Genomic DNA, 14,061 nt, shown 5'->3' on the forward strand with positions numbered 1-14,061 from the left:
AATATTGAATAATTTGCTCAGCTGAATGGCACAGTCTCGTCCCACTTTTGGAGCATTTGGCTTTCCATACACCTCGCAGCTAAATAAAAAGGCTGCTGAAGAAGGAGCAGCATAGTTTGGCATGCATTCGCGAAGGATAAATACATCAAACCAAAATAAATACATATGATTTTTCAGGATTACTCATCCAATTAGAAGAAGACCTGGTAGAAATGTATGATTCATATATACATGCGTGAAGACGTTTGCTTACATAGACACACATTCGTATACAGTATACACATTCACTGCACAGGCCCAGTACTGCCTGTGTTGTGTTCCACTCTTCCTTTCAGCTGTCTGGACACTGGCTGTCTGCCCTTTACTCTGGCTGGTGCTGTCAGAAAAAATCAGTGTCCCCAACACATAGACTCCAGCCCTCCTTCTCAATACAAAGAGCTCCTGCTTTATCTGGAGATGGAGGGAGGATCCCGCAGAGACAGAGAGGCACAGATATATGACCAGGACAGATGGATGAAAAAACACAGACCATGGTCCAAAATCCTCAGCAGAAAAGTTCTGGTCTACAAACATGTTTGTGTGTAAAAGTCGTTCAGATTTGTACACTGCAACTTTCTTAGAATGCATTACAAATTCAGATATAGAAATGGGGGTTTCAGACCTAATATGAAAAGGTCTAATGCTCTCCAAAGTTGCCAAATACACATCTGCAAATATAGATATTTAATAAATACATTTCTTTGAATAAATACATTTATATTATGATCCCTAAGCATTTACTTGAATCAGAAATAGAGTAAAAACAGTATTACTCCTGTATTTACAGTAACAGTAATAACAGTATTTACTCCTGAGTTGGCAAAATTTTCCAAAGGTTGAATTTTCAGCATCATTACTCCAGTCTTCAGTGTCACATGATCCTTCAGAAATCATTCCAATATGCTGATTTGGTGCTCAAGCAACATTTCTTATTCTCATCAAACAGTTGTGCTGTTCAATAGTTGTGATGGATTTTTTTTCAGGATTCTTTGATGAATATAATGATTAGAAGAGCAACCTTTATTTGAAATAAACATTTTTGTAACAACGTAAAAGTCTTCACTGTCACTTGATCAATTTAATGAGTCAATGCTAAAATCCAACTGACCCAGAACTTTTGAACGGTACACACACACACACACACACACATTATTTATATATCTGTATTTACATATAAATTTGTAATTTATTTGTGTAAATAAAAGTTATGAAAATAAGCATTACTATGGACAAATGCAATTTTGTAAGCTTAAACAAAACTACAAAAGCCAGAAGCACACCCAAACGATATTAAAGAGAAAGAGAAATGGTTCAAGATCAAAGTGGACACAAATGAGAACAACTGATGTAGTGAAGTGAAAGAAAGAAGAGAAAGAGAGAGTGCACAATCCAGAGGGAGTCACTCGACTGACCGGAGCTGGATCAATGGACACTAACCTCTATCGACCAACCATTACATGCAACGTGACCATGCCCATCTACACCCCATTCTCCACATCAGCATCCGATAAATTCATCCAAAAACATATTACCATATTACACAAAATCCCTATTCCAAACCCCCCTTCAGAAGACACCTGAAGATTAATTATTGTTTTTTGGGAGACGATGCGCTGAGCACAACAAAACTGATGGGAACTGTAGAAAATATCTTAAAGAACAAAAGCATTACCAAGAGTAAACTGTTCAGCTCTGAACAGAGTAAAGAGAGTGTTGAGTGCACTTCCCTCTCTCCTCCTTGTGGCACAAGTGTATCTATCTACAGATCCTCAACTACAGCCTTATGAAGTCGTTAAGGGCCTTAATAAAGGCCCTGTTTTGTCAAAACAGAGAATAAATCTTTGGTCTGTAGCAGAGAGGTATTTTTCTCCCAGACCGTGTTCATCTCCGATTCACTTCTACTGCATTTAAATGCCACAGTCTCAAAAAACCCCAAGGCTTGGGAAACCAGGTAACCGTGGAAACCTGATTAGTAACCCGACACCAGGTCCGAGGCAGGGTTTGGTGTGCGGTTGCTTAAGCTTGATGAGGACTGTGGCTTGGGCGTCTATTAAAGAGCAGAGCTGACAGCCCCCGCCCTCCTCTCCGCTCTGCCTGTCGCCACCCAAAGGTGACCTTCTGACCTCGAAAGGCCCCTCTAGTCCTTGTGTCAACTCCATGTCACATTCCTGCTGTTGAGAGAGAGAGAGAGAGAGAGAGTGTGTGTGTGTGTGTGTGTGTGTATGTGTATGTGTACTTGAGCGAGTATACTGGTAGGAGAATTCACAGTCCTCTAATTACAAACCCCTTCCCCTCAGAGAGGTCAGGATTACACAGTAATGCTATTCAGGGAAGGGCATTGATTAGCAAGACACAATCATCAAGAAGCGAGAGAAAAAGAGAGGGGGGCGCGAAGACAGCAAAAGAGAGCAAGAGAAAACGGTCATGTGTGTGTGAGTGTTCCTGCCATGGTCTCCTTCACAGTCCAATAATCAAATTCTGGCATTCTTTCACTGGAAAAGATGCTGAATGTTGCTACCATTGAAACCCTCAATCATTCCGGCAAATGAATATATATCGGCATAAATCTCAGCATATGAGCACTCTGCTGTGTTTTCATATGCAGGAAACCATTTGACAACCATGAAGTTACCAAATATGATTTGTTTTAATTTTGAATAGTATATGTTTTGTAATTTTAAACCAAACAAACTTGCTTAAAACGTATACATATCCTAATTTTCTTTAAATGCCTTTAAATTTAATTTCCTTAAAATAAAATGTTTAATGGTTTAATATTGTGTTAGCTAATGGAATAATATTTACACATTTTTAAGTTTCCAAATATATTTTGTATCTCATGTACCATTTAAAAGATGGTACAATATTTTATATATTTTTGAAAGAAGTATCTAATGCTCACCAAAGCTGCATTTATTTGATTAAAAATACAGTAAAAACAGCAATTTTGTGAAATATTATTGCAACCTAAAATAACTGTTTTAAATAAATACGTTTTAAATAAATAAATAAAAATCTTTGAACACAATAAAATTACGAGAGAAGCAACACTACATAAGACATATGACTTATTTTCAGGGAATGCACTTTTAATACAAGTGTATTTTGTCTGCACAAACACTATAAATAATTTAAAAAGTGCAACAATCTAAAAGTGCAGCCGGACAAAACACACTTGCATTCAAGATATAATCTATGAAAACAAGTATTAATATCTTCACCAGGGTTGCTTCATAAGTAAAAAACATTTTTGCATTTTATATTTGAGCTTTGTAAAAATCGATGCGTTTCAAAAAGGCGGGGCATAGAGGAGAAACAATAATGTACAGCACGTGGAAAATAATAATAATAATTATTAATAATAATAATAATTTTTTACTTTAAACCACATAAACACATTTCATTACACCAAATACACAAAATAATGTTCTTTTTAGCAGCATCATATGACATATCATATTGAAATTTTTACTGGAAAAGTGGTCAAACAAGCCTACTCCCATGCCCTCTTGGGACAGTAAAGTGTCTGTCAAAGGAAACCAACGATATTCGGACACAGGGTTGGGTGTGGTCCGGTCTAAAATCTGCAGTACATGCAGGTCTCCAACCCATGCTCCCATGATGCACTGGAGCAAGATGCCCAGCGTGCTCCCGAACACATCACATGACAAGTCCTCTCCTCACACTCAGACGAGATTTGATCCTTTTGGCAATGCCACAACGACCCGTCAACACCCTTAACCTTGTCTAATGACCTTTGACCTCAAACAGATTTGGCCTGATGTTACATTTTTTAGTACACAAGTGTGAGAAGTGAGAGACTGAAAAAACCCCACATACCCAACACATAACCTCAAATCCAATAATGCTGACAAAACACCACAATAAAAGTTATCGTTCAATTACTCAAAAATTCATGTCGTCTGCCATCAAACTGACGTAAGCCATGATGAGAAAGTCAAACATCGGCTTCTCTCTGCCATTCCCTAAAGGGACTCTAAAAATGACTTTTTACAACTCGGATAAATTTTAGTGGCGGAAAGTTGTCATTTGTTTTATTTGGCAGGGGAGCTTTATTAACGACAGGGATAAATGTGCGCTGGGTATAGCATGTGTAATTAAGCTCTGGCTCCTGCTTTTCATTAGCACGCTGCTAATCAACCAGGCTAGTAATAAAATGGGAGTTTTGTTAATCAGGCAGGGTAAACTTGATTTGACAGAGTTTATCAAAATGTCTAAGGCCTGGTGTAAACAAAGGTGTATCTCAGGGGAAAATGCTCATCCATCAGAGTGATAACTCAAAGCCCTGACTTGGTGCAGGCAATTGGTCTCCGCCCTTTATCAAATGAATATCGCAGACGTGTCATGGGTTAGAAGGGAGTCGCAACACTTGTAGATAATCAATGGAAGTTGTAAATATGATTAATGACAGCTCTTCGCACTGATTAAGTACTTAGTCTGCCTTGTATGTACTGATAGGAGCCTTCTAGACTTATTTACATACACATAATACGTGGTAGAGTCGGACTGTGCATACACAAACGAAATGAGTTCACAAACATAATCTTTCAAAACATCTCCTATCTAGACTGTTATTACAGGTAAGGAATTGTTTCCTGAGCTAAGCTTATTACTGGTCGCAGTAAAGCTCTAATGTAATCCCAACTCTCTTGCTCTAGAAACTGTGGAACTGTTTTCATTATTACTGTAAAAGAGCAATAGAACAATAACACTTTATTTACTGCTCTGCAGGATTATATGACTCTAAATGTAAACAGTCCTCATAAAGCGTATACATCTATACTTGTGAGAACCTCCCATATACTTATATAGCACTTACATAAAGCTAATTATAACAAGATTCTTGTTAACTACTAATGAATACTCCAGTATTCGCTAAGCCATTGCTTAAAGTCTCATTGAAAGTAGTGGCAGATTTTATTTTTCTGTATTGTGATGAATGTAACGGGTTATCAAAAAAAATGTAATTTGCCATTTTTATGAAATATTAGAAGGTCAAAATAAAAAAAAAGAAACCTGCACGGATGCAGATTCTAAGGTGTATATATCCCATTCTCATCTCTAGATATGGCCCTCTGTCACTTTAAATCTAAGTTCTTTTTATCATTTGCCAGGGTAAAATCTCAAGTTCGACTTCTTAGAAGTATGGCAGCCTAGATTTGAATCAATACATTTAATTAAAACAAAATCTGGCCAATTCATGAACCTTTCTTCTATCAAGGAAGGTTTCTGCATGTCAGTTGTACTGCATTTCAGGATTTTGGCCCTCACAAACATGTAGAGTCTGTAAGAACAGTGAAACAAGCACAAAAGGAAACACTCACTTGACTTTTTTAGGGGCATCAGTGGGGATAAGGGGTGCCGACATAGATTTGCGCTTCCGTGGCCTTCCGGGGCCTCGACGAGCTGGACTGCATGAGGTCTCTTCTTTCCTGTAAACACACAAACACGCACACACACAGCCTGTCAATCACTCTAATTCACATTAATGATGTTGAATGGAACAAAACACTAAGCCATCCTAATTGTGAGAGTGGACTAGAGGAAAGACTTAAGCACAGCTCAGGCTTATGCAAAGAGGGCTCAGCACAGACTGGGTGGTCTCAGCAGAGTGTTGCGAGGGGACAGAGAAAGACCTAGAGAGAGACTGTGAGAGTGTGTGTCCTGAAGGATCGAAGTGAGTTCGATCTCTCTGTACATGTGTGTAAATGGGTTTTGAAAGGTGTGCGGAGTGCATTTATATGTGGAGGCTGTGTATTTGTGAAAGTGGTCTGTGGTTTGCTCACTGGTGGTCATGTTTTCTCTGTAGCTTGGCCAGCTCCCTCTGTTTTTCCTTGTAACGCCGCTGCAGTTCTGCCAGCCGTACACGCATCGCTAGCTCCTCCCGGTCCAGCGTTTCCATGGTACCCTTAACAGAACACACCTACACATGGAACGAATAATCTCCAGTGAGTTTAGAGTATCTAAATTACAGTCAACATTGTGCCGCTTCGTAGGATTGTGTTTCTTCCGCAGAACACAAATGAAGATATAGTTCTTAATTCATATTTGCAATGCAAGTAGGGCTGAACAATTTGAAGAAATAATCCAATTATGGAAATGTTAATAAATGAACATGAGTTACGTGTACCGGTTCGTGACGTGGCGTCCACTTGCACTTCCTGCGCAGATTGAGGATTCTGCGAATGGGTGGAGTTGAGTCTGCTAGAATGGGTGGGGCCAGTTCCAAGGCCCGGGCAGCAGCTAGGGTCGCCAAACTTTGGAGGTCAAAGGTCAACATGTCTTCTTCTGCACAGAATGAGAAGAAATAAAGGAATTCAAGGAGAAATCACATCATCTGATCTTACAATGACAGAAAAGAAGAATAGTTATCCATCTAGGATGGGATGTCCGGGCCTGTTCCTAGAAGGCCAACTTCCTGCAGAGCCAAGCTCCAACCTGGATGCTTCTAATAATTCTGAAGACCTTGATTAACTGGTTCAGATGTATTTAATGATATTTGGAGCAAATTTAAAGAATTAGGAGCACTGTAGCAATGACTAGAAAAGGGACTTTTATTATGAAAGTATGACGCACACGGGAGATCGGAAGTGAAGCAACTCAGCACGGAGCGATCGCATATTGCATCAGCTGCAGCAGATATCAGTTCGTCAGTAGTACGGGTACTGGGGAAGAAAAATAGCACTGATTACCGTCACAGATAGAGTGTATATTGTGCTTTGTGCATCTTATAGACTTATAGTGTATATACAGCCTATGAGCCTAGAGGCTGTATAGCTCAGTTGGTAGAGCACCAGACTTTTAATCTGAGGGTCCAGGGTTCAAGTCCATGCTCTGCCCTACTGTCCGGGGAAGTCGTGGCCTAATGGTTAGAGAGTCTGACTCATAATCCAAAGGTTGCGGGTTCGAGTCTCGTACCGGGAGGGATTGTAGGTGGGGGGAGTGAATGTACAGCGCTCTCTCCCACCTTCAATACCACGACTGAGGTGCCCTTGAGCAAGGTACCGAACCCCCAACTGCTCCCCGGGCGCCGCAGCATAAATGGCTGCCCACTGCTCCAGGTGTGAGTTCACGGTGTGTGTGTGTGTGTTCACTTTGGATGGGTAAATGCAGAGCACTAATTCCGAGTATGGGTCACCATACTTGGCCACATGTCATGTGAGTAAGGCTGAGTAAGGTTTATACTATACATATAAGAGTGAGTAAGGTTTATACTGTCGCATTTACTGATTTATGCTTATATAGTATGATGCAGTTATCGACTGCATAATGTTACATGACGGTACTTATTCATCTGTGCTCAAGCTAAGCTCTTAGCTCTACAGTGTTCATAGAGATGTTTAGTCATAATATCTCATGTTGATAAATAATGCCAGTAAAATGTTAAAAGATGTTATTGTGAGTGACATAATGCTTGTGATTATATTGTGTTTACATGTTATTATGTCCATGTGAGGGAAGGAGTCAATAGTTTGTGTATTAAGGCTGTGATGATGTGCTTACTTATATTAGAGTGCTGCTTCGTCTGTTACATTTCAAACCACACCAAATACCAGTACAAACTCATCTAAAGTCAGGACATTACTCAGTATCTGCGATGTACATGTGCCTCTCATGCCCGCCTCTCTATCAGTCACTGTTTAATCGCCACCACTCCTAAGGGCTTCAAACTGACTGGGCCTTTCTTGGACTCATTTAATCCCTTTGGATTCAACCTCTGGAGGTCCGACTGACTCACTGTTGTTTCTTCTACCGTAGCTGGAAGCTGTTCCGCATTCAAGTGGGCATTGTTTAAGGTGCAAGTTTATGATTGGCTCCCCCCTCTGATGTATATTTACCTACTGGTCAAATTAAACCAATTCAAGTTCATCACTTCCCTCTCTGTCGTGTTTTGAACGACACACCTGGTACACTGCAATTCCCTTCAAAACCAAGCCCTTATTATCTTTCAAGGTAGCCTTCGCTACATTTGTGGTCCTTCGAGCCGAATAGCAGCGGTGCTGGGAACATGCAACAGAGAGGCGAAGCATCATGGGGCCCATCCACTCGGCCCAAACATCAGGTGAGGCCGTCATCCTATCTGACAGATTACGAGGTCAATGTAGTGCAACCCAAGAGATATGTCCATGCACCTGATAGTCCTGCACAACCCATGCCTAGAGGGGAAGAATGGAGCTCGCAGCCTCACGTGACATGGGGTAGGACCGCTCGGGCACAGGACGATTATTTCCCAAGGTCAGAGGAGAGCTTCATCGACACAAAGTTAGGATGGCTACCTATCTATACACCCCACGCAGAAGAGAGCGCTGAGTTAAGTGGGACCAGAGAGAGCGTGCAGCATAGTTCCACCTCACCTTATGATAATAGTAAGGAATCTCGTGAGTCAACAGCCTCAGTCAGAATGAGAGGAACAGTGCAGAGGGATCAGACCTCATGCCACCCCTTCCATTACCAGATGACTCGTTAGCCCTAGAGGAAGAGGAGCATGAAGAGGAGCTCCTCCACCGTGGCCTTCATCTGACAACCCCCCAAAGTCCGCATTTGGTGAGGAGCAGCGAGTGGTCATTGTCATAGACCGAATGATGAGCGAGCTCCCCAAAGTCCGCATTTGGTGAGGAGCAGCGAGTGGTCATTGTCATAGACCGAATGATGAGCGAGCTACAGCTCATGAGGGACGAGGTGCCCTTGAGCAAGGTACCGAACCCCCAACTGCTCCCCGGGCGCCGCAGCATAAATGGCTGCCCACTGCTCCAGGTGTGAGTTCACGGTGTGTGTGTGTGTGTTCACTTTGGATGGGTAAATGCAGAGCACTAATTCCGAGTATGGGTCACCATACTTGGCCACATGTCATGTGAGTAAGGCTGAGTAAGGTTTATACTATACATATAAGAGTGAGTAAGGTTTATACTGTCGCATTTACTGATTTATGCTTATATAGTATGATGCAGTTATCGACTGCATAATGTTACATGACGGTACTTATTCATCTGTGCTCAAGCTAAGCTCTTAGCTCTACAGTGTTCATAGAGATGTTTAGTCATAATATCTCATGTTGATAAATAATGCCAGTAAAATGTTAAAAGATGTTATTGTGAGTGACATAATGCTTGTGATTATATTGTGTTTACATGTTATTATGTCCATGTGAGGGAAGGAGTCAATAGTTTGTGTATTAAGGCTGTGATGATGTGCTTACTTATATTAGAGTGCTGCTTCGTCTGTTACATTTCAAACCACACCAAATACCAGTACAAACTCATCTAAAGTCAGGACATTACTCAGTATCTGCGATGTACATGTGCCTCTCATGCCCGCCTCTCTATCAGTCACTGTTTAATCGCCACCACTCCTAAGGGCTTCAAACTGACTGGGCCTTTCTTGGACTCATTTAATCCCTTTGGATTCAACCTCTGGAGGTCCGACTGACTCACTGTTGTTTCTTCTACCGTAGCTGGAAGCTGTTCCGCATTCAAGTGGGCATTGTTTAAGGTGCAAGTTTATGATTGGCTCCCCCCTCTGATGTATATTTACCTACTGGTCAAATTAAACCAATTCAAGTTCATCACTTCCCGTGTTTTGGTGTTTTGAACGACACACCTGGTACACTGCAATTCCCTTCAAAACCAAGCCCTTATTATCTTTCAAGGTATACATTTGTGCATTTGTGGTCCTTCGAGCCGAATAGCAGCGGTGCTGGGAACATGCAACAGAGAGGCGAAGCATCATGGGGCCCATCCACTCGGCCCAAACATCAGGTGAGGCCGTCATCCTATCTGACAGATTACGAGGTCAATGTAGTGCAACCCAAGAGATATGTCCATGCACCTGATAGTCCTGCACAACCCATGCCTAGAGGGGAAGAATGGAGCTCGCAGCCTCACGTGACATGGGGTAGGACCGCTCGGGCACAGGACGATTATTTCCCAAGGTCAGAGGAGAGCTTCATCGACACAAAGTTAGGATGGCTACCTATCTATACACCCCACGCAGAAGAGAGCGCTGAGTTAAGTGGGACCAGAGAGAGCGTGCAGCATAGTTCCACCTCACCTTATGATAATAGTAAGGAATCTCGTGAGTCAACAGCCTCAGTCAGAATGAGAGGAACAGTGCAGAGGGATCAGACCTCATGCCACCCCTTCCATTACCAGATGACTCGTTAGCCCTAGAGGAAGAGGAGCATGAAGAGGAGCTCCTCCACCGTGGCCTTCATCTGACAACCCCCCAAAGTCCGCATTTGGTGAGGAGCAGCGAGTGGTCATTGTCATAGACCGAATGATGAGCGAGCTACAGCTCATGAGGGACAGTGGATCATCCAACATTACAGCTCACACTCGTCCACATTCAAGCCCTCGGTGCTTGAACCCCCCCTCAGCCGAGATGAGGTCCTGAAGAGTATGACATCCGGTCCAGCACCCAGAGGTCAAAACTTTACTCACCTATTTCACGGCCGCAGCCCAGTATATATCGCACAGATGAGGCATCCCCAACTCAGTATCCAACTAGGCCTGATATTCGCCTGCCGCACCCCGCCTCAGGCAGACAGTTCTCACCAATGTCGGCAACTCCAAGGATAGGAGAGTAACAAGGGGCCTGTGCCGAAAATTAAGTTTTTTGTCCATAATGACCCGATGGAGTTCTCTCGGCTGAAATTAGCTTTAGCAAACCTGCTACCCACTGATGCTTCGGAGCTTTTCAAGTATCAGATACTTGTAGATCATGTGAAACTTGAAGAAGCCTGTCTTATCGCTGACTCCTTTATCAACTCACCCCAGCCGTACACTGACACTATGGCAGCCTTGACTGAAAAGTTTGGCCAGCCGCATCATGTCGCCTTGAAGAGGATCGCTGCGGTGATGGATTCTCCTGAGATTAGAAGAGGGGACATAGCTGCCTTTGAGAGATTCTCCCTGCACATATAGTCACCTGTGGGCATGCTACAGACACTGGGGCCAGATGGAAAAAGTTGATTAAATAAGTGTCCAAATTTCCAGAAACTTAATAAAGAGGAGATCATAGAGTGGATCAGGGTTAATATGAGATGCTGGAGATGCGGGAGAGCACATCAGGCGGCACAATGTGACCTTAAGAAGCTCTGCGATGTGTGTCAGGGGAAGCATTTGAGAGTTCTTCATGACACTAACTCCCGCCACCCGGCTGAGCAGCTGAAGTCTGAAAGTTGCCTGGTGAGCACCAGTACAGAAGTCCTCTATCTGGACAGACCATCGGACCACACTCGTGTTCTGCTGAAAGTCATCAGAGTTTTACTGCGTAACAGAGACCTGACACTAGACACTTATGCAATACTGGATGATGGTTCAGAGCGCACAGTGCTCCTCCCTGAAGCTGTTGACAAACTGGGCCTGCATAAGAAGCCAGAGGACCTTGCTCTGCGGACCATTAGACAGGAAGTCCAAATCCTGAAGGGATCAGTAGTCTCATTCAGAATCTCCTCCCCTATGAATCCCAAGAAAACCTTTCGGGTAGTGGAGGCTTTCACCTCACAACGCTTGGGCTTAGCAGACCACAATTACCCAATCGCCAGTTTGAAGAGGAAGTACAAACACCTGGCAGATCTTCCTCTTGAGACATTTGAACATGTCAAACCGCTTGTGCTGATTGGAGCGGACTACCCTCATCTACTTACTCCGATCGAACTGGTGAGACTGGGCCCTCCTGGAGGACCGGCAGCCATCCACACAAGACTGGGATGGATACTTCAAGGACCTGCACACCTTACCCAGTGGGCTCCGAGTTCCCAGCAGTGTCTCTTCACTAGTATCTCACCCCAGATGACGGAGCTAATGCAGAACGTCGAGAAGCTCTGGAAGATGGACATACTGCCATACCAGACTGACAAGTCGGTTATGAGATCGAAGCAGGATAAGGAAGCGCTGGAGCTTCTGGAGGCCAAGACGAGGCGTGTACAGGTTGCAGGCATCCTCAGATATGCCACACCTCTGTTAAGGAAGCGAGATGCTCCCCCACTCAGAGCTCCCAAGGAAGCCGTCCTACCCTGCCTCAGAGGTCTGGAGAGACGCTGGGCCCAGGACCCCCTACGAGCTGATGAGTACTCCGCAGCGATTCGCAAATTAGTGGAGAATGGAGCAGTCAAGAAGATTGACCCAGGGGAAGCCTTGACCTCAGATGAGTCGTGGTACATACCACACCACTTGGTGAGCCATAATGGGAAGAGTCGTTTGGTCTTCAACTGCTCCTTACAATTCCAAGGTCGAAGCCTCAATGACACCCTCCTTCCTGGACCAACATTGGGAGCCTCTCTGCTGGGAGTTTTACTGCGCTTCAGGGAACATGCGGAGGCAGTTTGTGGTGACATCAGAGGAATGTTCCACCAAGTCCAGCTTTTACCTGAAGACCAGCCTCTTCTCAGGTTCATTTGGAGGGACATGAAACGTGAGAACCCCCCTGATGTCTTTGAGTGGCAGGTCTTACCATTTGGCACTGCGTGTTCACCATGTTGCGCCACCTTCGCTCTCCAAATGCATGTAAGAGATCACGGAGGTACTGAAGAGGGAGTCAGGCATTCAGTGGGGCACTGTTTTTACGTGGATAATTGTCTGCAGAGTGTGCATACCTCAGAAGAAGCCAAGGAATTGGTAGACCGGCTTAGGAAAGTACTAGCATCTGGAGGGTTTGAGATTCGCCAGTGGGCTTGCAATATACCTGACGTTCTCAGGCACCAACCTGCAGAAGCAAGATCTGATAGCATGGAACGATGGCTTTCACAGGAAGAACCAGGCCTGTTGGAACTGGCCCTTGGCCTCAGCTGGCACTGGCAGACAGATACCTTAGGTTACAAGAGCCGACCTTTGGAGTATGGAGCACTCACGATGAGGAATGTTTACAAGGTGCTAGTCTGACAATATGATCCCCTGGGATTTATCGCACCCTACACAACTCGCACCAAACTGATTGTCCAGAGCATGTGGGACAAGCTGCGCGACTGGGATGACCCACTCATCCCTCACGATCTGCAAAAGGCATGGGAGGAGTGGGAATCGGAGTTGCACCTGCTGCCACGTATATCATTACCCCAACCTTATGCTCCACCTCATACCGACCAGATGGTTACCTCCAGACAGGTCCATGTGTTTAGTGATGCCTCTGAAAGGGCCTCTGGATCCATCTCTTACCTGAGCACAGAAGATGTCCAGGGTCGAGTATACCTGGCATTCATGGTGGCTAGATCCAGGGTAGCCCCCCGTCGACAGCATTCCATACCCCGCCATGAGCTCTGTGGTGCCTTGACGGCTGCCCAATTAGCAAAAACAATAGAGAGAGAATCGACAGTGAAGACAGATCAGACAATCCTTTGGAGTGACTCTACAACAGTGTTGACCTGGTTGCAGTCAGAGTCATGCCACTTTAAAGTCTTCATGGGTACTCGTGTAGCCGAGATCCAAGAGCTTACAGGAGGATGTACCTGGCGCTACGTTGACTCCACACAGAACCCGGCAGATGATGTGACGAGAGGAAAGACCTTGGCAGAGTTGGCCGCACCGAACCGTTGGAGCCAAGGGCCTTCCTCCTCAAGGGACCTGCTTGCTGAATGGCCATCCTTACCTGGAGCGGTAACAGAACAGGATGTCACGGAGTACAAGAAGTTGGTTTCGTGCGGAGTGGTATCGAGAGCAGACCTACCAGAGACACATTTGAGCCAGTCATACCTTTGTTGGAGGGCCATGGTCGAGGCTGTAGCGCAGGAGGGGCATGGGATGGCAGATCGAGATAAGGCCCTGACAGCAGCAGACTATCGGCAGGCAGAGATGACGATCTTCCAGAGAGTCCAGGCTGAATGCTTCCCAGAGGAGTTACGGCACCTTAAGGCAGGGAAAGCAGTACTCCGAAGTAGTCGTCTCCTTACCCTGTCCCCTGAACTGGACCCCGGCGAGGGAATCATACGGGTTGGGGGGAGACTTCGGCACGCTGAATGGTTAGACGCAACGTTCAAGCACCCTATTGTTCTAGACCCCTTGCATCCAG

The 14,061-nt window shown here is 44.4% G+C and overlaps 1 protein-coding gene across 4 annotated transcripts in view; it reads right to left on the reverse strand.

The window, feature by feature from the left end:
• The window catches only part of LOC107581601 (BAH and coiled-coil domain-containing protein 1-like), a 118,160-nt gene that overhangs the window by 15,410 nt on the left and 88,689 nt on the right, over positions 1–14,061 (reverse strand). For all 4 annotated transcript variants that reach the window (XM_016267232.1, XM_016267231.1, XM_016267230.1 and 1 more), the window contains 3 exons: positions 6,191–6,348; positions 5,847–5,983; positions 5,385–5,492 (listed from right to left, as the gene is read on the reverse strand). In XM_016267232.1, the coding sequence (XP_016122718.1) occupies positions 5,385–5,492; positions 5,847–5,983; positions 6,191–6,348 (403 nt within the window). The remainder of the gene's footprint in view (positions 1–5,384; positions 5,493–5,846; positions 5,984–6,190; positions 6,349–14,061) is intronic.

Source organism: Sinocyclocheilus grahami, unplaced genomic scaffold (assembly GCF_001515645.1).
Source record: "Sinocyclocheilus grahami isolate Dianchi unplaced genomic scaffold, SAMN03320097.WGS_v1.1 scaffold36.1, whole genome shotgun sequence".
Classification (NCBI taxonomy): Eukaryota; Metazoa; Chordata; class Actinopteri; order Cypriniformes; family Cyprinidae; genus Sinocyclocheilus; species Sinocyclocheilus grahami.